Raw genomic sequence first — 23,014 nt, forward strand, 5'->3', positions numbered from 1 at the left:
TCTTTATAAAGCACCAACTTAATACTCAGCGCTAAAAATAAATAAGTGTGCATTCAAATTTCCTAGACATGAACAAGTGATAACACAGGGAGGAGAAAACTGGCCAAATGGACTTCCTGGCAACCATGCCAAAAAATCCTGTTTCACTCTAATGGCTCCACAGCCCATGGATTGCATACATTAGGTCCCGATGTCTTGTGAGCTTGGCTGCTCAGGCTTGGATGAGGTCTGGCCATTACCAGGGAGGCAGCATAGAGTGCTTTTATGAGGACGTGTTTTGATCTGCTAAAATCTGCTTCTAAGCATATGTGCGGTGAGGCCTGAGGGCTCGTTCACACCAAATCTGGACCACATCTGCACGAGTTTCTGCACATGCAGTGCAGTGTGTTTTGCCGTGTTTCTGCCGCTTTTTTTACATGTTCTGGGGCGTTTCTTTTTTTAAGCCTAAAATGGGCTTTCAGTGCGTTCCAGGGTGTTTGCATGTGTTTCTGATGCGTTCCAGAGCAGAAAAAATAAGGCATGCTGCAGCCCAAAATGCAGTTGGAAAACATTGGATGCATTGTTGATGCGTTCTGTAACTGCTCTGCATGCCCTGAATGCCATGAGTGTCGAAAGCATTGCAAACCACCCTGTGCCTTTTCCTTCCATACTTCTGGAATTGAATGTCTGAACTACTAACAAATCTTACATTTTATGATTGCCTCTCTCCACCTACAGAGACTTCTATGCAAGGGGTGACATGCCATTCTAGGCTGTGCCCCTGGACTGTGGAGTAATTGTCACTGCTGGCTTTCTTAGAAATGATTCCTTTAGTAAATCAGTCACTTGATGTTTGAATAATCCCTGAACCCAACAACCCAAGAAATGCCATTACTAACCTACCAGCCATGGAAGCCAGTACTTTGCCATCCTCCCATCCAGGGACATGTCCCAAGGGTGCACAAATATGGAGCAGTTTAATTCTTCAGCCGCCTGAAAGAATGTTTACAGACACATGTCATTGCATTGTCTTTAGCTGGGTCAGCACATTCTGTACGGTTGTTTTCCACCAGGGCTATCTACAGGAGATTGCTAAAATGTTAGGTGTAAAACACTCAATGGCACTTGATGTAGAAAAAGTCATTGTTGTGTGTATGGCTGTTTAAAAGTGGACGGTGGGATCCATAATTTAAGAAAATCCTTGTTTGCTTTGACTTCTAGCAGCAGATCGAGGGGAGTAAGCACCTTGTACTGGGAACGGTAAATCCAAATTTTGCCCGCAGACCCACCTTCTGGATTAATCTCTTATAGATAGCCCAAAATGGGAATCAATTCTATAGGCCAAATAATTTTTAGACTCTTCAGGAAGAGGGTTTAATTGCTGTCTATGAGGGCTCTGTACGAGGGAGTTCCACTCCTTGCAGTTACATATCAGAAGCAGATAGAAGGATGTCCATTACACAGAGAAACCCAATTTTGTTAGAAATACATTCTACTGTTCCTCAGGGAATTTTAATGTATTTTTTTTTCTGGAGAACAGTTGACAAAAGTGGAGTTGGAAAGACCTCAAGGTGGACGGAACACCTAAACATTTCAACGTGGTCAGTAACACCCAGAGCACTAACACTACTGACCCACTTATAAATGATTCCTTTAGTAAATCAGTCACTCAATGGCCGTAACACCGGAGCTTCAACGTGGGCAAAATGAATACCAGAATCCATGTCAGGGAGTCAGGAAATCCCACCTCTGAAGACCCCAAGTGACTTCTCTTATCAGACTCCCCCTGTAATTCAAATATTATGACCTTATGGTGAACCCACACTTTGGAGCTAAACTTTTACCAGTTACAAAAAAAACCTCCAATTAATGGGGTTAGGTATTCTTTAAAAAGCATTACACTTACTATTAAATGCAACTCATTTACTGTAAGTACCCAAATCTGTCTTAATATTAGCCTTGGAGCCAGTGAGATGCTACTGTAGTGAACATGTGCTGAAAAGTAAACATAACAAGAAGAGAGAACAGAGGGATGACCTCATCGAGGTTCTATTGCTCCTTCATTGACAAATCAACAAGCTGGGGGTGTGTTCTTGACTCAGTGGTTGTGCTGCTGCAAGAGAGGTCAAGGACCTACCTCTGCTGTCTGGTGGGGTACCTGGATCGCTTGATTGCCTGAAAATAATTAGGAATCCTATGGCAGATAAACCAGGTCCCATTTATGCATTCCAACTCTGTAGACAGTTGCTTGCCTTGAGTTAGGCTTTACCAGCTCTTGAAGTTCGGATATTCTATAGTACACTTTGGGAAGAGTTTAGGTCACACAGACGTAATACTAAAACTGATATTCAGCTGATGTTTATGAACACAAAAGGGGATGGCTGTGATGTAATAGGCGATTTAATAAAACAAGCTTACTGCAATCTACCCCTCTTTGCATGGCTGCAGTATTTTTTTATTTACATTTAGGAGATACCTCAAGTCGTGTTCACACCAAAACATTTAGGGGCCAATAAGGAGGAGCTTGCATTTGTATATTGTCATCCCAGAGCCCCGGCTATGAGCTAAGGTTGAGGTCTTCCTTGTGAAGGCGACACATGTATATGTATATGAGTGATGCTTGCCCTTATGTAGTTGTCCAAAAAATGGATAGGTTTCCCAGGATGTACGTACCGCATAAATGGGATACAGTTCAGGCGAATTCAGGTCCCACTGATTGATATGGGATCCAATCTGTACCCCAGGGAATCCCAGTTCTTTCACACAGCGGTGCATCTCCTGTACTGCCAGTTCTGGACTCTGCATAGGGAGTGTCCCTAGCCCTACAAATCTCTTTGGATACTTCCGAACCACAGCTGCCAAGTCATCATTGAGGAACTGGGACAGATCCAGGGTGTCCTGGGGCTTGGCCTGTGTCGAGAGAACTCGCGTCAAAAGATAAGGTTACAATACCATGCAATGCTCATCTGTCTCCCCTCTTAGTCTTCTGTCCTGGTAACAATGGTTTCTCCAGAGCAGAAGTAACATGGAATCTGCTACAGGGACGCAGACAGCAATACAAAGCTTACAGGGGTTCTAGCCTTACCCTATGATGCTAAAAATATTATTTCTGTCTATGTTGCTGTTGGAAATCTACCCCCACTTCTTGTCTGGTGAATCCATTGTCAGCTGGTTAGGAAATGTGGGGAAATCTCTCTGAGCGCTGGATAACAGTTAAAGCCCAACAGTGTTCTACCCTTTCATCATTCTATCCAAAACGTAAAAAACATTTTGGCTTTGCAAACATTTTCATCTATCTTTTCTAATTATCCTCTTGCAATTATGAACCTACTAAAGCTAAGCTGAACATTTGAAACCAACATCAGCATGAAACTATATCATCTTCAAATACTGAGGCTCTGCTCCCCTGGGGCCCTCTGAACCTCTGAGGAAATCCGGCATTTCTAGAAAGCTGGCACTTAGGCATGACCCCTTGCGACCCCCCCCAAAAAAATGCAATTCTGTCACCTATTTGAGTCACCACATTTGATACTTCATAAAGTTGAACTTTAAGATATTAAAGTATAATTATACATACCCAATAACTGAACATTACTGGCACCGTAGAGAGCACCTGCACTGTTACGCCTGTATGGGAGAAAGTATTTGTCCTTTTTTATTTTTGAAAAAGTAAGTGCCAAGTGTGTGGCCTCTGAGTATCACACCCCTAAATATATGAATAAAAGAAGCAGAAGACCACCTGAGCACAAATATCCAGGGGCTATGTTATTATGGGGCGTTTTAAATTGGTATTCATAAAAAAGATATACTGACAATGAAATACATAATGATTAATTTTATTGATTTGCATTAAAAACCAAACTATAACAAAAAATGAAATGAAAATACAATACATGAATAAAATCTGAAAGCACAGATACTATATACTTTCGAAACAGTATGAACCCGCCCAGGACCTTAAAGGAGAACTATGGGGTTAAGGCTTTTCCCCATAGTTCTCTGAAGGGTAACGGGAGGACACAAACTAGCGTCCTCCCGTCACCCTAGGCTCAGTATACCACGAGCTGAAACGGATCCCAACAATTATGTCTGGATCCGCCCAGCTGCGTAAGTGACAGCTGGCTCTGCCTATCTAGAGGCAGAGCCAGTTGTACCCGCCCCCTTCCCCATCCGTTCCACCAGTCAGCGCTGGCGGGTTAGAGCGGGGAGGGGGGAATCCAGTCCCTCCCCTGTCACGGCTCTCTGCCGCGACAGGATCGAGAAGTGAGCGAACGCCGGTATGTGTTCGCTCACTTCCCAATCTACTGAGCCGACCTGTGACAGTCTCATTGTCACAGGTCGGCTAGAACTATGAGGTGAGTGAAAGGCACTCACCTCATAGTTCTCCTTTAACTATAATAAGATAATTTGTTCATAGTATTCTTTGTATGGTTATAAATATTTTCCTATTGAATGGAGGGCTGTGCTAACAGATGTGTGTGCATGATTGTGTATTTCACTTAAACTTTTACATTTGTTTATATGTTTTTAAAACAATCCTATTCTTTTTTATTCCTATCGATTGTTTCTATCTTTCTTTTACAAATAAATATGTAAAAAATTGAAACACAACATGGGCAGCAGGTATGCAAATAAAGTAAGTTGCTCCTGAAGCAATTCCCCCTTGCTTTCAAGCACTGTCCTCTACAGACCCCCCTCTTTGCAATCCTGAACCGGTCTTCTTCTGGGTTGAATGATGGCCAGCACTATCTCACCCACTTCCTGTACGTTGGGCTCAGACTTTCAGTTTTTGTGTTTTTTTTCTTTAATGCATCCTGCAAAAAGAAGATGAATACTTACCAGTCTGGTGTGTAGTAAGTCCAATCTTCACTCTCTTGAAGATCTACGACATCCAAAGAATTTATATCTGACACTAACAGGTGTGTCAGTTGACTGGTCCCCTACCGGTTGCTTTATTACTACTGTGTTTTGTAAAAACTGAGGTCTAATTCCACTGGTGGCCCTTGAAATAATGAGCACAACGTACAGTACTTGCATGTTAGAGCAAAATTAAATAAAAGTTTGTTGTGTTTCAGTGATTACAGGTCTGCATGCTCTGTCATCGCTTGGCTGCTGTCTCTGCCACCCTCCCCAACGATCCTTCCACCCACATCCGGCATCTTACTTAGGCCCTTTTCACATAGTTGGTCCGACCGTGTCCACCTGTCAGTTTTTCAAGCAGAACCCAATGCTAGTCTATGTGACGGTGTGACAATGGTGACATCCGATCCGTACTACTCTGATCAATCAGGAGGGAATCCATGCACGGATTCCCTCCTGATCAGCGCATGTGAAAGGGGTCTTATACGCTTATTGGGTGGCAGTGGCGTAACTATAGCCATAGCAGCCCATGCAACTGCTATGGGGCCCAGGGATGGATGGGGGCCCCCATTAGGTTGTTGAGGCAAATGAAACATAGAACATGTGAAGATAATACAGTGCTGTATCATTAAGGGTTGAAGTGGTTGTAGATGACAACAACTCTAATGCCTTGCAAAGTCTACAGTGTAGAGATACCTTCAGATGCACAAGAGAAGTCTTTGGCATTGTTACTCACAGCTGAAAGAGAGGTCATCAGGGGGCCCCATTACATTTTTGCTATGGGGCCCGTTGATCTGAAGTTACAGCTCTGTTGGGTGGCCAGTGTTGTTGCAACTTCTATAAATGTGCAACATAGTTGCATTATCCTGGCACTTGGTGCCACTCTTCGGCCACTCAACAGGGTCTGAGTGGGTACGATGCACCACAGGCAGAGTAAACAAAATTATTGCTAGGATGAAGAAGTTTTTCATGAGAAGAGAAATCTCTTTCATCAGGTCAAGAAGCTGTGCTTAGTATCAATTTGTTTATATTATTGAGTCTAACATGTTGTTGGCCAGTTGCAGAAGGTACTGACGAATATTTCTACGTTACCTGACTCATCCATCTCTTTTAATCTAACTTCAGGATTCCAGCAGTTGGATTGAACCACCCGGAAAACATTTCCATCCTTCATCATTCTCGCCTCATCCTAAAAAAAAGGAGAAAAAATGAAAATGGTGACTAACCTATGGAAAGATCAATGATGATGATTTAGCAATCCAAACCTCTAAACACCTTCCTGTGTATTGAAGTTAGGTTAGTGCAAAATAAATTCTAACTGCTTGCCCTGTTTTTGGTTTGTCAAAGTAAATTGCAGGGACTAGAGTGCTTGGCAACAAATCATGAAGAAATAGACCAAAGACACATTTATTGCTCTCTGATAATTAACATGTGAAGTGCAGTCTTCTAATACATGGCTGTCATGGGTACCATTCCGTGGCCTTTCCTTTGGGAATGTTGATTGACAGCAGAGTTTTCCTGAGGCTGTGATCCATGAACAGAAGTCCATATATAAATATTTGATGGGGGCGCATTCAAAGCACACGACCAGCAGCAGGAAATCAGATTACATACACTTATTGCAGCTTCTGCTTTTCACAAGTTGTGAGAGCTGAGGTGTTTTCTGAGCCCTGATGGGTTGTAGAGTAGGAACACCCACCCAAGGAAAGTATAGGAAGAAAGCTTTCTCTGTGCTCCCCATGTTTACAAATTTCCCGGAAAAAAAAAGGAAAGTATGACCTATCTTTAGGAAAAGGAGTTTGAATAGCTTTGGAGAGGAAATTCAATAGCACGATTATTATTATTATTATAATTGTTATAACGCAAGTTTATTTTTTAGCACCAACAGTTATATATTCATATTATATACAGGTGAAACTCGAATAATTAGAATATCATGCAAAAGTAATTGCAGTAAGTGCTGCAAAAGGGGCCCAAACCAAGTACTGAGTACATACTGTATGCATGCTTGTACTTTTCCGAGGTCCGATATTGTTCTATGTACAATCCTTGTTTTATTGATTGCATGTAATAATCTACTTTTTTGAGGTTGTGGATTTGGGGTTCTTGGGGTTTTCATGAGATGTAAGCCATAATCATCACAATTATGACAAATCACGGCTTGAATTATCTTGCTTTGCATGTAATGAGTCTATCTCATATATTAGTTTCACCTTTTAAGTTGCATTAGTGAAATAAATGAACTTTGCACGATATTCTAATTATTCGAGTTTCACCTGTATTATATTCTCTTTCTAGAGCAATTATTATATAACATTTTGGAGTGACAGGTCCTCTTTCCTCTTTAGGACTAAAATCCATCTTTTCCTCTTTCCTCTGCAGTACCATTTAGCTTCCAAAATGATAAATTATAAAATGATAATTATATTAATATTAGAAAAATACAGTTTTTTACCCTTTTTTCATTCATTATTACATGGGTAGGCAACCTCAGCTAGGGTTGCCACCTTTTCTTCAAGTGAAACCCGAACACTCTAGCGCCGCACGCGGCAATTTTTTTTTTTTTTAATATAGAGGAGAGGCAGCCAGGGGAGGGAGGGATTTATGAGACCAGCTAGAGAGGACTACAAATACCAGCAATACATTATACAGCAATACAAAATAATATGAAGCTACATACTCTGTGTTGTTCTGTGTTGACGCACTGATGTCTCCACGTGGCCTGGTGGGTTGTGCGGGCTCTCGTGGTGGGCTAAATGGGCTATGCTGTCACGGCACTGCAGCTGATGTGGAACTACAAGTCCCGTGATGCACTGCAAGGCTCTGACAGCCACAGGCATGACTCCCACCAGCAGAAGCAAGATGGTATTTGTAGTACCACCCCAGCTGGAGTGCCAAGGTTACTTAACCCTGCATTATTACATGCCAGTGCTGCTGATCTCCTCTAGCCACTGACTGCCACTTAATGTCTATAGGCACCAGCTTCAACATTTGCTCTGGACCAGATTCCTTAAAGTGACAACTGTGGACCATGCCTGTGCAATGTGTGCCAGCAGGAGCAAAATTTGGGGACGGTTGTCACCCCATAACAGGAAGTTCCTGCACAAGGGTGAAGTTTTTATTCTCCATTCAGACCGGCTTCTAACAGGTTACACAGCGGGGAAAGCCTCCCCGCTGTGTAACCTGTTATGGACAGAGCACAGCCTACTCATCAAAGGCGCCACTTCATCTGGCTTTTGGCAGCTATGTTAGGTTATAGAGCTTCCCCGCTGCTGTGTGTAACCTAACACAGAAAGGCTAGAGCTACAACAGCCTCTGACTTGGAGTCAAAGGCTTGAGCGCTGTGGATGCTTTGGACCAATGGCAAAGTACCATTGGTCTAAACCGTTCAATTAAAAAGAAACAAAAAAACACTGACGGCATCCATTTAGATGCCTCATCAGTGATGAGCTAGTGAGGGAAAGGGAGGCTTTTTCCTGTCTCCTCCCTTCCGCCTCCACACATCGGTGACGAGGCCTGGGGGTGAGGGGGTGCCTCACCTGCCACGGACCTCACCGCACATCCCTTAACTACATACTGTTTGTGTTTTAGAAAGCATTAAAGCTACAGGACTATCAGGGCAGCCAGACAGCTAGCATTTTTTAGAAGGTCAGCAATGACAGTGCAGATACTTCTTTCAATACAGATGTCCTTCAATTTTTCTTTCCCCTCTATCACAGTAAGGTGGTACAGTCGAGGCAGTGACACAAAATCTGCAGCTTTGCAGGATGGCAAAAGTGTTGTCACCCCCCCTTATGTTCTGCTTTGTTTTTGAAAGTAAAAGTCTTCCTATATGTGTATGGTTGGAGTTACCCTTTAAATAATCCCCAGTATTTTCTTTCTCCCAGTTTCAGGTATATACTGCTGCTGCTATTATAACCTTGATTGATGGCTCTGTGTCTGAGATGAAAGTTTAATCAGGCAGAGAGACTGCAGTGTATTCAGTTTAGATGGTAGAATGCGCCAGGCATTCAGCTGAGGTCAAGAGGCCGCAGACCCGGCCACGAAGCCGAAAAAAGCTCGGCATTTTAACAGGGCGCAATCAAAGTGAAGCGCCGGGTCTATATATAGAGCTCTCTGACCTAGATTTACTGCAATATTCAATGAAAAAAGATGAAGGGAAAATCCATGATACATCTGGAAGTGGAGAGAAATCTCTTCCATCCGGCCAATTTAGAAACACAAAGAGGTTATTCACGTAGGAGCCAAAGAATCCAGCTGTAGCTTCGGCTGATCCTGGGGCTGTCTTTGGCCGCCGGAGCCCTTCTGTTCAGTCGGACAGAAGGGCTGCTGTACGGGGTATTCACTATAGCCCGTACAGCAGCCGAAGGTGGCAGAGTGGCTCAGCCGAGCCGAAGGCATATGCTTCGGCTCGACTGAGCCGAAGTGACACCAGAAGCGGGACGAACAGCCTGCCGAGGGCCGGCCTTTCGCCCTGCAAATGACAACTGGGCGGAGCCAGTCGTGATCTCATGGCTGGCTCCGCCCAGTTGAAGTGTCAGATCAGCGTCCCCAAATGACCTGGGGATGCTGATCTGTCATTAAACAATAACAACTGGGCGGTGTGACGTAACGGCCGGCTCCGCTGAGCTGTTATTCATTGGCCGGCACCTGCTAGAGGACTCTAGCAGCTGCCGGCCAATAGGAAACAGTTGGGCGGAGCTAGTTGTCATTGCTAGCTCCGCCCAATAATTTTTTTGTACTTATTTATTTTTTATTTTTTCAAAAATCTTTATTTTTTTAAATGTAATATTTATTTAAATTTTCAAAAATATTCTCTCATCTTTTTTTTAAAACTCTTTTCATTGATTTGCTATTCTGCTCAGTAGACGAGCCGAATGCGGAATTCGGCTATTCCCTCACTGCTGTTCACCCCCTATGAGAATGTGTGGCTACCCCTGCTCTAAATTGCCACCTAACCTCCTATATCAGGGTTAGCCAAACTACAGCCCTCCAGATACACTGAAACTACAAATTCAGTCTTGCATCCTGCTTGTGGGAGTCATGCCTGTGCCTTTCAGTCTTGCAGTGCCTTATGGGACTGTTGTAGAACTGTAAGGCATGCAATGCCTTATAGCTCTACAACAGCTGGAGGGCTGAAGTTTGACTACCCAATCCTAAAATGAATCTGAAGGAGATTCCACATTTAGCGGCAGAGCAGGTTATGGGACGTGAGTCCCTATCTCAGGGGTGGGCAACTCTGGCCCTTTAGCTGTTGTGGAACTACAAATCCCATGAGTCATTGCAAGACTGACAGTTACAGGCATGACTCCCAGATGCATGGGCATTTTGGGATTTGTAGTTAAAGCACGGCTGGAGGGCCAGAGTTGCCCACCCTTGTCCTATGCTCTGCAGTGGCGTCACAAGGGGGATGCAACCCACACCAGGTGACAGCATCAGAGGGTGTAACACCAAAATGACTCACTGTCATTTTTTTGGTGTCACCCCCTTTGAAATGTCGGGCACTCGGTCATGGACCAAAAGTCCGACTGCTGCACGAGAGAGGAGGGGACCCGGCGGCATACCTTATCTAACCGGGTAAAAGTCTCCTCCTCTCTTTGCTGGCGTCCATCACCAAGAAGGCCACCGGCAAGTAAAGTGCACGTGACATCATTAAGTGCCAGCTTAATGACGTCACATGCATATGTAATGATGTGTGCACGGGTGGCACCCTGCCGCCACACCAGGTGACACCCATCCTGGTGACGCCGGTAGCCAGGTCACATGACCTTTGCCATTTGTGGGGGCCCTCTGTACTGGTAATTGGTCAGGTGTGCCAGAAAAGCAAAAGGCTCATATTCTGTGAACTCAGAGCGAACGTCTCAGAGCAAACTACGAATGGTGATTAATTGATTCCCTCACCCATACCCAGATTGTTATAGCTGAGAAATGAAATATTCCATTTCTAAAATTCGCCGCAGGAAGACGCCAAGTGCGTTTGTCACGGTTCGAGCAAAATGGGAAAAAAAAGCAGCTGCCCTAATTAAGGGAATAAACTGTCCGTGTTGGTGAGTGCCGTAAAGACAGTTCATTAGTCTCCAAACAAGACTGAAGGGGCTGCATATTGATGCGCGACTAGCACAAGTGTCCTCGCGAGGATATTTCCTCACACATAACAGAAAGGCCCACCGTGGTTGCCGTGGCAACCACTTGCCTTCGATATCTCTGTTCCAGGGCTTGATTAACTCTGCCTCTTCTCTCATGTTACGGCCCTTAAATGTCAGCGCCGCCAGAACGTGCTTATCAAACGGCCCGCCTGAAATATGAAAATAGCTCCTCGCGCCGTCAACGCTTTCCCTGTTCTCACCTCGGTTTAATGACAACACTTCCAGGGACTTCTAAAGTGACGGCAGGCCGAGCTTCCGTGAAAGAAGAGGATTTGATATTGAAAGGAATTTTATTGCGCTGTCGGCGAGTAAACGGTCTGAGTTGTTATTGCGAAGTTAGCTTGCGAGTCTTTTTTTTTTTTTAAATAAATGTGCTTCAAAGAAATGCAAATCCCCTAAAGTGAAACAATTCTTGCCTACACGAAGGCCTCATTCAGCCTCAAGGCCCTGATCACACCAGGTCGTAATGGAGACACGCATTGTGGGAATGCACGTTCTCGCACATTTGCAGGAATTTGTTTCCCACGTTTGGCTAATGTCTCCGTTAATCCCCATTGGGTCCCTGGACGCATGCCAAACACAGAAAAGAAGTATATGTCTCCTATTTGCTGACATGCTTTACATGCACGCATTTGAGGGAAAAAAACACGCTTGCTTGGCATCTTTTGGGACAATAGAGCTGCTGTTCCTTCACTATCCAATCACAGTCTTGACCAAGCTGCGCAGCTATACAATGACATTCATAAACTCATTGTTGACATTTTGTCATTTCAGGAGGAGCCATGGAAGGGCCGGCCAAGTAAAATGTGTTCGCGTATACAGACATCCCAACTCTCCCGGACGCTCCGGGAGTCTCCCGCTATTAGATAGCGGCTCCCGGCCACCTGAGAGAGGAACATTTTCTCCCGGAAAGGTTTACTCTGCTCTATTTAGCAGACAAATCAAACAGACAAACACAAGTTCAATACATAGATCTAACCTTGCTGGTCTGTTGCATCTGGATCCATCCACCATAACCGTATTTCTGAAGAGACAAAGAAAGAAGGAAACGTTTCTGTACAATTATATCAAATATTTGGTTGTATTAAAGTAATATTAAACTCCCATTTCCAATAATGAATCCAGATCCAATATACATCGCCCACCAAAAAGTATTTCTTTACATTGTTGCTCTAACACTTACAGTCATCATGTTTCCAAACAGCTCCAACTCTCTCAGCTCAGCTTCCCTGAACTTCCTGTCCAGTACAAGATCACAAGGGACAGAGTAGTCCCCAGCAACCGTCCATCCATCTACTAGCTTAGAGAAGGGAGGAGTGGGGAGCAGAGGATTGGCTTGCCCTGCTATGCCTGAGACACGCAGCATACTAGTACAACCGCAAAAAGTTTCCCAGCACACTCACCAGCCAGCATGCAAAAAAAACCTGTCTAACCGCTAAGGTTAAAAACAGAGGTTTAGATACACGTCTTCTGCAGAATATGTGAAAGCCGCACCGCCTCGCCAAGGCCCCTTTGTGTAGTGCGGTCCTAACTCTAACCTATGAGAGTCTCCATCTTGGAGCACATGCAGCAAAAGATAAAATCGGGTGCAGGCTCGCCAGGAGGCAGCCCAACCTCCTTAAAGGCACAGGCACACACAAGGGACCCCGCACATCACAACGACAGCTGAGACTCCCAGTGTGCCACTGAGTGCGTTTGCCATTTGTTTTGCTGCACAGGTTACTAGCACACACAAGGGTGGCTACATAGGACCCTGCGAGGGAAAGGAGTCACCCTAAAACAGGATATCAGGACCAGTGCTCAGGGGATTAGCTAATTCTGCATATATATATCACGAGCAGCCTCCATGGCACGTGCTTCCATCAGCATTTGCAATAGCTTAAAGCAGAACTATTGGGTTATAGCTTTTCCCCATAGTTCTCCTTAGGGTAACGGGAGGACACAAACTAGCGTCCTCCCGTCACCCTAAGCTGAGCTGAGACACTCTAAGCTGAGACACCGCAGTATACCGCGAGCTACAGCTCGCGGTATACTGAGACGCCGCAGCTGAAGTGGATCCCGACAATTATGTCTGGATCCGGCCAGCTGCGTGAGTGACAGCTGGCTCTGCCTATCTAGAGACAGAGCCAGCTGTACCCGCCCCTCCCCCTTCCGTTCCGCCAGTCAGCGCTGGCGGATCTGAGTGGGGAGGGGGGAATCCAGCCCCTCCCCTGTCACGGCAGAGAGCCGTGACAGGATCGAGAGGTGAGGGAACGCCGGTATGTGTTCGCTCACCTCCCGATCTACTGAGCCGACCTGTGACAGTCTCATTGTCACAGGTCGGCTAGAACTGAGGTGAGTGGAAAGCACTCACCTCATAGTTCTCCTTTAACCACTTGCTGACCAGGTGTTTAGACCCCCTTCCTGGCCAGGCCATTTTTCAGTATTCAGCGCTGCGATACTTTGACTGACGTTTATTCCGTCACACAACGCTGTACTGAAATTAATTTTATACCATTTTCTGGTGACAGATAGAGCTTTCTTTTGGTGGTATTTAAATACCACTACGGGTTTTTATTTTTTATTATATTTCGGGAAAATTACTGAAAATTTTGGGAAAAAAAAAGTTTTTTTAACATTATGTAAGGTAACAATTATTATTACCCAATTATTTTAGTAAAATATAAAAGACGGGATCACGTCGGGTAAATAGGCACCAAACATGTCATGCGTAAAAATTGCGTGCACCCGCGAAATCGCAAAAAACTACCATACTCAAAATTGACCATAGGCGACGCTTTAAAAGCTTTTACAGCTCATCAGTTTAGTGTTATTAGTGATTGATGGCCCTAGAATTATTGCTCTCACTGCAACGTTCGCGGCGATATGCAACATGTGCGGCATAATGGGCGCAATCGTCGTTTTCGCAGGCATGCGCACCTGACTCATGTTTGCATGTGTTTATGAATGGGTGGGGACTTTTTTAAAAATATTTTTTTTTTAATTCTTTTTTATGTGTAACTTTTAATTTTTTGGGGGGAAATTTTCATTTTTTTTCCTATTTTTTTTTAACTTAACTTTATTGCTATCACATAGGGGGGCTAAGAAACCAAAACCTTTTGACTCTAAAGAAGAACTCCGGGAATGTAACACTTACTTTTGCAATGGGGTTACTTTTGCAATGGGGCACACTCTTAAGTCCCAGAGTTATTCCCGCGGCAGTTGACACCCGGCTGGCTGTGGAATGTCCCTCAGCATCCTCACGTCTAATGCAAGTCAATGGACCTGCACTTGATGTTATGATGTCATCGGTCTTTAGACCGCTGGAGCCTGGGGTAGAAGAGGCTTTGGGGATCGGTCTAGCAGCTAGGTGGGGTCGAGGATCGGTTGAATATAACATTATTTATTTGAGCCCCCTAGACAAAGCGAGCACTTAACCTTTGCAGTGTTGGAGGGGGCCACACTGCAAGGATAAGCTTCTTAAAGTTCCAGTAGTTCTTCAATTAATGCCTTCGGTCAGATGAGCCAATGTATGTCCATTATAAGTATAGCTTCAGTACAACTGGTGCTGCACGGTGCGCTTGTGGTGCCCATTCAGTCGCCCAGAATTCAGCTTTTAACCTGACAATTTTGCCAAAATGTTTGCAATTATCCTTGGCTGATTTTTATTCCTCCCCCCGGACCCGGTCATACCTAAGTGCAATGTTAATCGCAATCATGGTGGCAGGGAGCAGAGTGGTGGCAGGGATTCCTATAACTTCATGCCCCAGGAGCCGGGTGAGTAGCTTTGGGCAAGCAGAGCTAAATGGACAGCCCAGCCTGCACGTCCGTCCTCAACAAAATAGGAACAGAGCGGAGAACATCTCTGCTCTGTGTAAACAGTGAGCGGGGAGAGCTGCACTCGCAGCCTAAAGGTGCCCATACACTTTACAGCCCTCGCAAGACTTTTGTCTTGCGAGGGTTGTAAAGTACTTTAAAAAACGTACGATCTGCCCATCTTGGACAGGCAGATCGTACTTGCGATCATCGCAAGCCCGCCCCCCTGAGGGGCGGGCTTCCGATGACTGTAATGAGGGGCGGGCTTACGATGACTGCAAACGGGCTGTGTGCGCGTGCGCACACCGGCCCGTTCGGCAGTTGTCGAACCAGCAGGCCACTAACTCGCCGAGAATCTTACGATTCCCGGCGGGTTTTCTAGCCTGCTGGTTCGACGGAAGACGTGCGACTGTACAGCAGAAACGGTCGCACGCCTTCCATACACTGCACGATTCTCGTACGATCGCGGGATTTCCCGCGAGTCTCGTACGAGAATCGTACAGTGTATGGGCACCTTAATGGAGGTGACAATAAAGAGAACCTGTCACCTCCAAATGCTACCACACAGGGGCTTGTGAGCTCCAATGTGATAGCAATAAAGTAAATAAAAATAAAAAAAATTGATAAAAAATAATAAAATAAATAAAAATTAAGAAAACAAAATAAGTAAAAAATGATAATTAAAATAAAAAGTAAAAAGGTGATAAAAAAAGTAAAAAATAATAAGATAAAAATGTTATAAAAAGTAAAAAAAATAATAGGATGAAAAAATTATAAAAAGTAAAAGATGATACGATAAATAAAAATGTTAAAAAGTAAAAAAATTATTAAAACTAACCCTGCTGCCCCCGCCATTTGGTTGCCATTCTCCATTGGGGGGAGGGGGCGCATAGAGGAACCTGGCCTTGGGGCAGCAGAGAGAGTAATACCGGCCCTGTGTGTTACCATGCGCTATTTGCGTTGCGTTGCCATTCTAATGCAGTGAAAAGTACGCTACCACAATACTGTGCGTTGCTGTGAAAAAGCGTAGTGCATGCACTATTATTATTGTTTGCAGTGTCCTGGCACAAAGACTCGCCCGCAGCTCCCATCTGCATTTAAATGTCTGCTATAGAGTAACCAATTTAATAATAATAAAATAGAAAGAAAGAAAAAGTTTTTTCATTTTCCACCACTGATTACTCAGCAGCATCCATGATAAAAGTGATATGTGCACAGATTGATCCTGCCTTCCCCGCACTCTGTGACAGATGAGCTCTCAGCTGGGAATTAGTTATTTATTGCTATCAGGGGAAGTGTGCCCGTCCTTCGGTGCACAGTACATGGCGCAGCGAATGAAGGTCACCTTTCTCTCTTCATTAATATTTTAGTGGCTGAGATGGGCTGGGAGTTGTAAGATCGCCCTGGTGGAGGTCTGTGACCTGCTCAGCCTATTGATCAATTAATAGGGCAGGATGATCCAATAAATACTGGCAAAGCAGTCCCCACTAAATACGGTTGAAAATGTATTTACAGGAATTTGCAGGAAATCTGGAACTTCTGTCTTAGGCAGAGGTGTCACTATGCATAATGGGGCCCCATAGCAGGGTAGGAGTAGGGTAGAGAGCAAGGGGCCAATAGGGGCCCATCCTCAAGGCAATCCTTCTTGCAAAATGAAATCCTTTTTGTCTTCATAGAAGCCTTATAACTAGGGTTGCCACCTTTTCTTCCAGCGATATCCGAACACTCTAGCGGCGCGCGGACATTTGTTTGGAAGAATGAGTCGTGGGTTATTCATATGTAAATATCACAGTTGATACTATTTTCAGTCAGGGGGCAAGTAGCCCCTATCTTAATTTTGGTTGCCCCTGTCTGCCTGACATCTTGTGTCCGGGTTTCTGCGGCCATGAAACCTGGACACAGCATTCAAAACCCGGACTGTCCGGGTGAATCCTGGACATGTGGCAACCCTACTTATAATGGATACATTCAGTTCATCCAAATGCCCAAGGATATTACAACATGTATAAATTATTATGCAGGTGGACAGTATTGGGCCCCCAGTGCTGCTGGGCCCCATAGCAGTAGCATGGTTTGCTATAGCTATAGTTACTCTCCAGATCCGGGGTAGGCAACCTCGGTACTCCAGCTGTGCTGAAATTACATATCCCATCATGCCTCTGGCAGTCATGCCTGTAAGTGTCAGTCTTGCAATGCCTTGTGGGACTTGTAGTTCCACAACAGCTGGAGTGCCAAGGTTGCCTGCCCCTGCCCTATATCTTAGCAAAGCCAGTGTTATCAGGTAGATATAAACCCTAATCAGATGACACTTAGTTTGGTAAAGCACTGTGTATTATAAACAGTTGTAATTTTTTCCCCATAAAACACCACGTTCGCCTTTATTTTCCACCCATTATTACATCTCAGCGTTGTGGATTTCCTCCAGCATCTTTCAGCCATTTCCTGTCTCCATGCACTGGCTCCATCGACCGCTGCACATCATTGCTCTGGACCGGCTTCCTGGTAGTGACAATAATGGTCTGTGTGTAATGATCGTTGGTAAGGGCATCTCTAGCCTTGGTGCATGAACAATCAACAAGCGTTCATGCCGCTCTACCTGCCCCCCGCCCCCCATATGATCCAAAAGAGGTTCCACCTGAGGCAACAGCCTCAGACTGCCTTATCATAGGATTGGCCCTGATTGTTGGCATTGCACTTTGTACAGGCTGACTGGTCTTGTCTCCGCCCCTCCTGTAATAAAGACCGGTCACTTCTGCTCTCTCTCCTTTTGCAGGGTGACTGGTCTTGTCTCCGCCCCTCCTGCAATAAAGACCGGTCACTTCTGCTCTCTCTCCTTGTGCAGGGTGACTGGTCTTGTCTCTGCCCCCTTCTGTAATAAAGACCGGTCACTTCTGCTCTCTCTCCTTTTGCAGGGTGACTGGTCTTGTCTCTGCCCCCTTCTGTAATAAAGACCGGTCACTGCTGCTCTCTCTCCATGTGCAGGGTGACTTGTCCTGTCTTTGCCCCCTTCTGTAGTGGGTGAACCTGGCAGGCAGCCTGTAGTGGGTGGAGCCTGCTGGGTCCCTCCCACAGCTCTGCTCTCTGCAGCGGCTATCGGGCCGCTCTTGGGGAGGACAGGTGTTGCGTGTGATTTGTACGCAGCAGCCTGTCTGCGTACGAGTACGGACACCCGCATGGATGTGCAGTCCGGGTGAGCATACGGCCGTGTACTGCCATAGAGAAGAACAGGCTGCTGCGCAGCGTACAAATCTCACGCAGCACAGTGATGATGTCACTGTTACTATTACAAGGTAATATCCGGGTTTGCAAAGGCACTCGGTGCACACAAAGTGGATTTATATCCTTTCAGGCTATTAAAGAATATATTTTTGTTCCCAGAGTTCAGGTTAAACAGCAATTTTTGGAATGATATAAACATGTTGCATCTTACGTGAGATTTCAGTGATTGGAATTACACCTATGACTGTACCTACAAGCAGTGTATTGTGTGTGCACCTGCCATGCGTTGTGCGGGGAGAGACGTCCATTTCCTGTTAATGCGATAAGTCAGCAGAGTTTTATTGAGTCAGCACAGAAAGTGGTCTGATAAGAGGCGGCAGCAGTGAAAGTCCCTTCTGTCATCTCAGGTCAGACGGGAGCAATGTGTGTAAATAGAACGCGCATTCGAATCCCGGCCAGAAGCCGCTCGCAATCTTCGGGTCAAACTCGCAGACTATTATGTCGAAAAAGAAAAACCGTAGAGCTGAAAAAATTCCAGTTCACATCCAACTCCCGCCCGTGCAACAATTGGCGCAACCTGCGACAGAGTCATGTTAATGTCAGCCAGTTCCTGTTCACACATTGGTGCCCATTCACCCAACGCTTTAAAAACGGGTAACGCGTTAAAAATATGCAACACGTTTGCAGTACCATTACTTTTAATGGCACCCTAAAACGAGTCCAGGAAAGAGCGCGTTTCTCCTGTGCGTGGATGCGTGTAAAATGTGCACAAGCACACGGGGGAAGAAAGCGGCACGCTCACAGATAGAAATGCTGCGTGAGCTACTTTCCCGCATCTGTTGCTCATGTTCTGCCTATTGCTTGAACGGGCTCACACACAGCAAACGTGGGGAAAACGCGAATGCACACGAACGCGCGCTACGTGAAGTGTGAATGGGGCCAATGGTGGATATGAAACTTTTGCAAAATTGTCTCAGACAGAATTTTACAGGTAGTCAAACCAGAAAGATTGCGAAACACACACACACACACACATATATATATATATATATATATCAGGAACATACAGAACTGTATTTTATTAATTCAAGGTTATCACAGAGGTAACAGAAAACAGCCATGTGCATTTCGGGGGCCAAATGATCCCCCTTCATCCCCCTGCACAGGAGCAGTGCAGCGCTGTTGCCACCCCATCACAGGAAGCTGCATTAGGTGAACTTTAATGGCAGCATCAACAGGTATTTTGGAGGGGGATTAAGAGACAATTGTACATGCAGATACACTTAGGCCTCATTCACACTGATAAGTGTCGGCCTGTACAGATCCGTGCAGCATGCATGGCCGTATCGGGTCGCTCCCGGGAAGGACAGGTGCTGTGTGTGATTTGTACGCAGCATCCTGTTCTTCTCCATGGGAGTACGCCGCTGTACGCTCACCCGAACTGCACATCCGAGCCGGCTCTTATCAGTGTGAATGAGGCCTTACAGTTAAGTGCTACAGCACATTTACAAATAAATCATAAATAAATACAAATGATAAATAATAATAATACTGATACTATAATAAATAAGTGGTAGGCTAATTAATTAGCCATATTTGTGGGAGGAGCCCCACACATTTAAGCTGCTCCGTCTCCCCCACTCACCCGTCGGCTCGTGGGTGTCATCCCACCCGCCTCACCCCTTTTTTTCAGTTACTTTTACTCTGAGTATGCCCCCTTATTTTGCATACTGACCATAGTGACCACGGCACTCCCCAGGTCATTGTAGGCAGGTTCATCATCTCGATTCTCGGGTACGTATCAGTGGGGCTCTGACTACAAATAGTTGTTAATACATTTGTTGTAACCATAGTGCCACATAAGCACTACCCTAAGGCCTTGTTCACACCAAATGCAGAGCAGATCCACTCAGGGTTTTTTTTTTAGTTTAACATGGGCTTTCAGTGCGTTCCAGGCATTTGCATGCGTTTTTGATGCGTTTGCATGCGTTCCAGAACAGATCCAGAGCAGGTAAAATAGGGCTTGCTGCAGTTTTTTCACCTGCTCTGGACCTGCTCTGGAACTGCACGCTGCAATGCGAACTGGAGCCAAAAATACCATTGGAATACATTGGACGCAGTTTTGATCCAGTCTGCAACTGCTCTGCTCTGCACCTGCTCCGCGCTTGGTGTGAACAAGGCCTAATTTGTCGCAGATCTCGGAAATAGCAAGAAATGTGATATACAGCTTAATTGATTTTGACGCAGCTTGATTGATTTTGGCTTTTTGTAAACAGCCATAACGCCAGAAAAGTGGCGCAAAATCTTTTACAAATTGGACCCATTGTCTTTGATAGTATACGTACATGGGGGCGGCCAGATGTGCGGCTCAATCAATAAAGCATTTGGAACACTTTCCATATCATAATGTTCACATTAGAGGTGAGGAGATTAAGGGGGGATATGATTTCCATGTACAAAATGTTCAATGGTGGTAGCAACATTAGCGATAAACTGTTTAAAATTAACTCCATTACAAAGACGAGAGGCCACCACCTAAATCCTGCGCCCCAAATTCCTGAAAACAATGCACTCCTTGTGTGGCTGTGATTTTATCTCATTGGTTGCTGATCAGGGAAATAAGGCTGGTTGATGTCAAAGACAGCGCTACGGACCAATCACCAATCTGCGCACAAAATACAGTGATGGAAATATGGTACACCGAGCCTGTAAAAATTTGAACATTACATGAAAATTGCCATAAGAATGACTCAAAATATGTGTGATTACTGAAAATGTTCTCTATAATATATAATACAGCTTGTGTCTATGTATAATATATATAATACAGCTTGTATTTATGTGTATAATATATATAATACAGCTTGTATGTATGTGTATAATATATATAATACAGCTTGTATTTATGTGTATAATATATATAATACAGCTTGTATTTATGTGTATAATATATATAATACAGCTTATATGCATGTGTATAATATATATAATACAGCTTGTATGCATGTGTATAAATTATATAATACAGCTTGTATTTATGTATATAATACAGCTCGTATCTAACTATATATTATATAATACAGCTTGTATCTAACTATATATTATATAATACAACTTGTATCTTTTTATATAATACAGCTCGTATCTAACTATATATTATATAATACAGCTTGTATCCGTATAAAGTAATATTGTTACCTGTTTGAGATCCGGCCATTCTCGGGGAAGTATATGGCTGTGAATGTCTATTTTCATTATATATGGAGATCTGTCAGCTACTATATGACACAATGGCCCAGGTCCAGTACAGTGTGGATAGTATATGTTGTGTTACTTTGTAGCAGGGCTGTTACACACCCCATGGCGAGCACCAATAGGAACACAAGGCAGGCAAAGAACTGTAACTGGCAAGAACTGAGTTCAAAGTGCAAATTATTGCTGAGTAACATAGAAAGTGTTTTATGTATGAAGGACAAACATCACTTTAAAGCTGCACTCCGGGGAAATGTTAAAACTACCCTTGCAGTATCCCAATCATACCCTCCCCGCACTGCAAGGGTTAAAGCCTAGCTCCAGGTAAAAAAAAATCTTCTCTTGCAGCGGTGCTTCCCTGCACTGTAAGGGTTTACGCTTGTTAATGTCTAGGGGAAGCTATGTAAAGGACTTTTACTTACCTGATCCCCACTCCCCTGGCACTCACCTTTCCCCCCTTTACGGCTTGGAGACTGACCATCGGTGTCCTCATGTATAATGCAGGGTTATGGGCACATAATGACATCAGGGACCTCCGTCGGACGGGGTGGCTGGTCTTGGAGTGTGCAGAAGCGGGGATCAGGTAAGTAAAATTGCTTTACGCAATAGCGCTAGAGCAATGTTAGTTACGGGACCCTAAGCAAAATCTCAAGGCACCCCAGTCTAAAATGTAAAAAAGGACGTGTGGTCCCCCCTCCCCCTCAATATCCATATCAGACCCTTATACTAGATAGTATTATATCTAGTATATCCATCTGCTGTGGATTCTAAGGGGTGACCCTACGTCGCTTTTTACATTTACGTTTATTACTTTTTATACTAGGGTCTACAAAAAAAACAAACAAAAACATCCCCCAACAACATAGGGTTCCCCCATTCACATCAGAGCTCCCCTCCTAACAAGGATTGGAGTCATGCATTTGTCTGGGGATGGCGGCTAGCCCATCTGCACTATGGAAATGTATCACGCTGTGCGGAAATTTCATGGTGGACCTGATGAAGCCAGACAGTACCATGGTTGAGAAAGAGTGCCCTAGACCTAAACAAGCAGTTAACCCTTGCAATGCAGGGGTGGTCCGACTGTACAGATAGGTTTTCCCCTGGAGTTAGGCTTTAAACATATGTTTTTATCTAGGGTACCAGTTTTACTTACCTTATCCCTCTCTTTCACTTACCTTATCCCACTCCGTGCGTCCAGTTCCCACCAGTGGCGGACCTAAGGAACAATGTGCCCTGGTGCAAGGAACTTCCCACTCATCTATACATGCCTGCCCTGGAAGCAGAAAGACCTGTCCATGCCGTATATAGGCTTGGACGTGCAGGAAGACCCTTATGACCGTTGCGTGAGTCTGACTGATTTTCATACAACCAAGAAACAGACAAGGGCATATTGTATGTAGATTTGTAGTGTAAGGTCCCTTTCACACAGTCTGATCAGGAGGGGTCCTGATTGGAACGGGTGTCACCATTGTGACATCCATGTCCGTGCAGTTTTTTCCTCTGTAGCAAGATGGAGGGGGGAAAAAACATGTTAGTGTACGGGCAGCCAGTTCTAAACAGTCGGTCATTTGTTCACATCCGGTAACCCCCTATCCGGCATGGTCAGGTCCAGTGAAATGGATCTCTGATCCGTTTGTTTTCTGAACCTGGCCGGAACCAGGGGTAACCGGGTGTAAACGGACACCTGCCAATTTACATCCGGCTGCCCATAGACTAACATCTAACCGCCTGAAAAACTGACAGGCGGACCTGATGTGAAAGAG

General features: G+C 44.7%; 1 protein-coding gene and 1 long non-coding RNA gene across 2 annotated transcripts in view; one reads left to right on the forward strand and one right to left on the reverse strand.

Moving 5' to 3' along the window:
• ACMSD (aminocarboxymuconate semialdehyde decarboxylase) overlaps positions 1 to 21,347 on the reverse strand; it is a 34,906-nt gene extending 13,559 nt beyond the window's left edge. The window contains exons 1-6 of the mRNA XM_018563048.1: positions 21,198 to 21,347; positions 11,965 to 12,009; positions 5,932 to 6,028; positions 3,557 to 3,606; positions 2,653 to 2,889; positions 879 to 972 (exon numbers count right to left, since the gene is read on the reverse strand). Coding sequence (XP_018418550.1) covers positions 879 to 972; positions 2,653 to 2,889; positions 3,557 to 3,606; positions 5,932 to 6,028; positions 11,965 to 12,009; positions 21,198 to 21,254 — 580 coding nt within the window. The 5' untranslated portion in view covers positions 21,255 to 21,347. The remainder of the gene's footprint in view (positions 1 to 878; positions 973 to 2,652; positions 2,890 to 3,556; positions 3,607 to 5,931; positions 6,029 to 11,964; positions 12,010 to 21,197) is intronic.
• On the forward strand, positions 17,697 to 22,545 carry LOC108792305. Its single transcript, XR_001941557.1, has 3 exons — positions 17,697 to 17,794; positions 20,359 to 20,360; positions 22,535 to 22,545. It is a non-coding gene; the product is annotated as an uncharacterized LOC108792305 (long non-coding RNA).
• Positions 22,546 to 23,014: the final 469 nt, after the last annotated feature.

This window comes from Nanorana parkeri, unplaced genomic scaffold (genome assembly GCF_000935625.1).
Source record: "Nanorana parkeri isolate BGI_ZX_2015 unplaced genomic scaffold, ASM93562v1 scaffold626, whole genome shotgun sequence".
Classification (NCBI taxonomy): Eukaryota; Metazoa; Chordata; class Amphibia; order Anura; family Dicroglossidae; genus Nanorana; species Nanorana parkeri.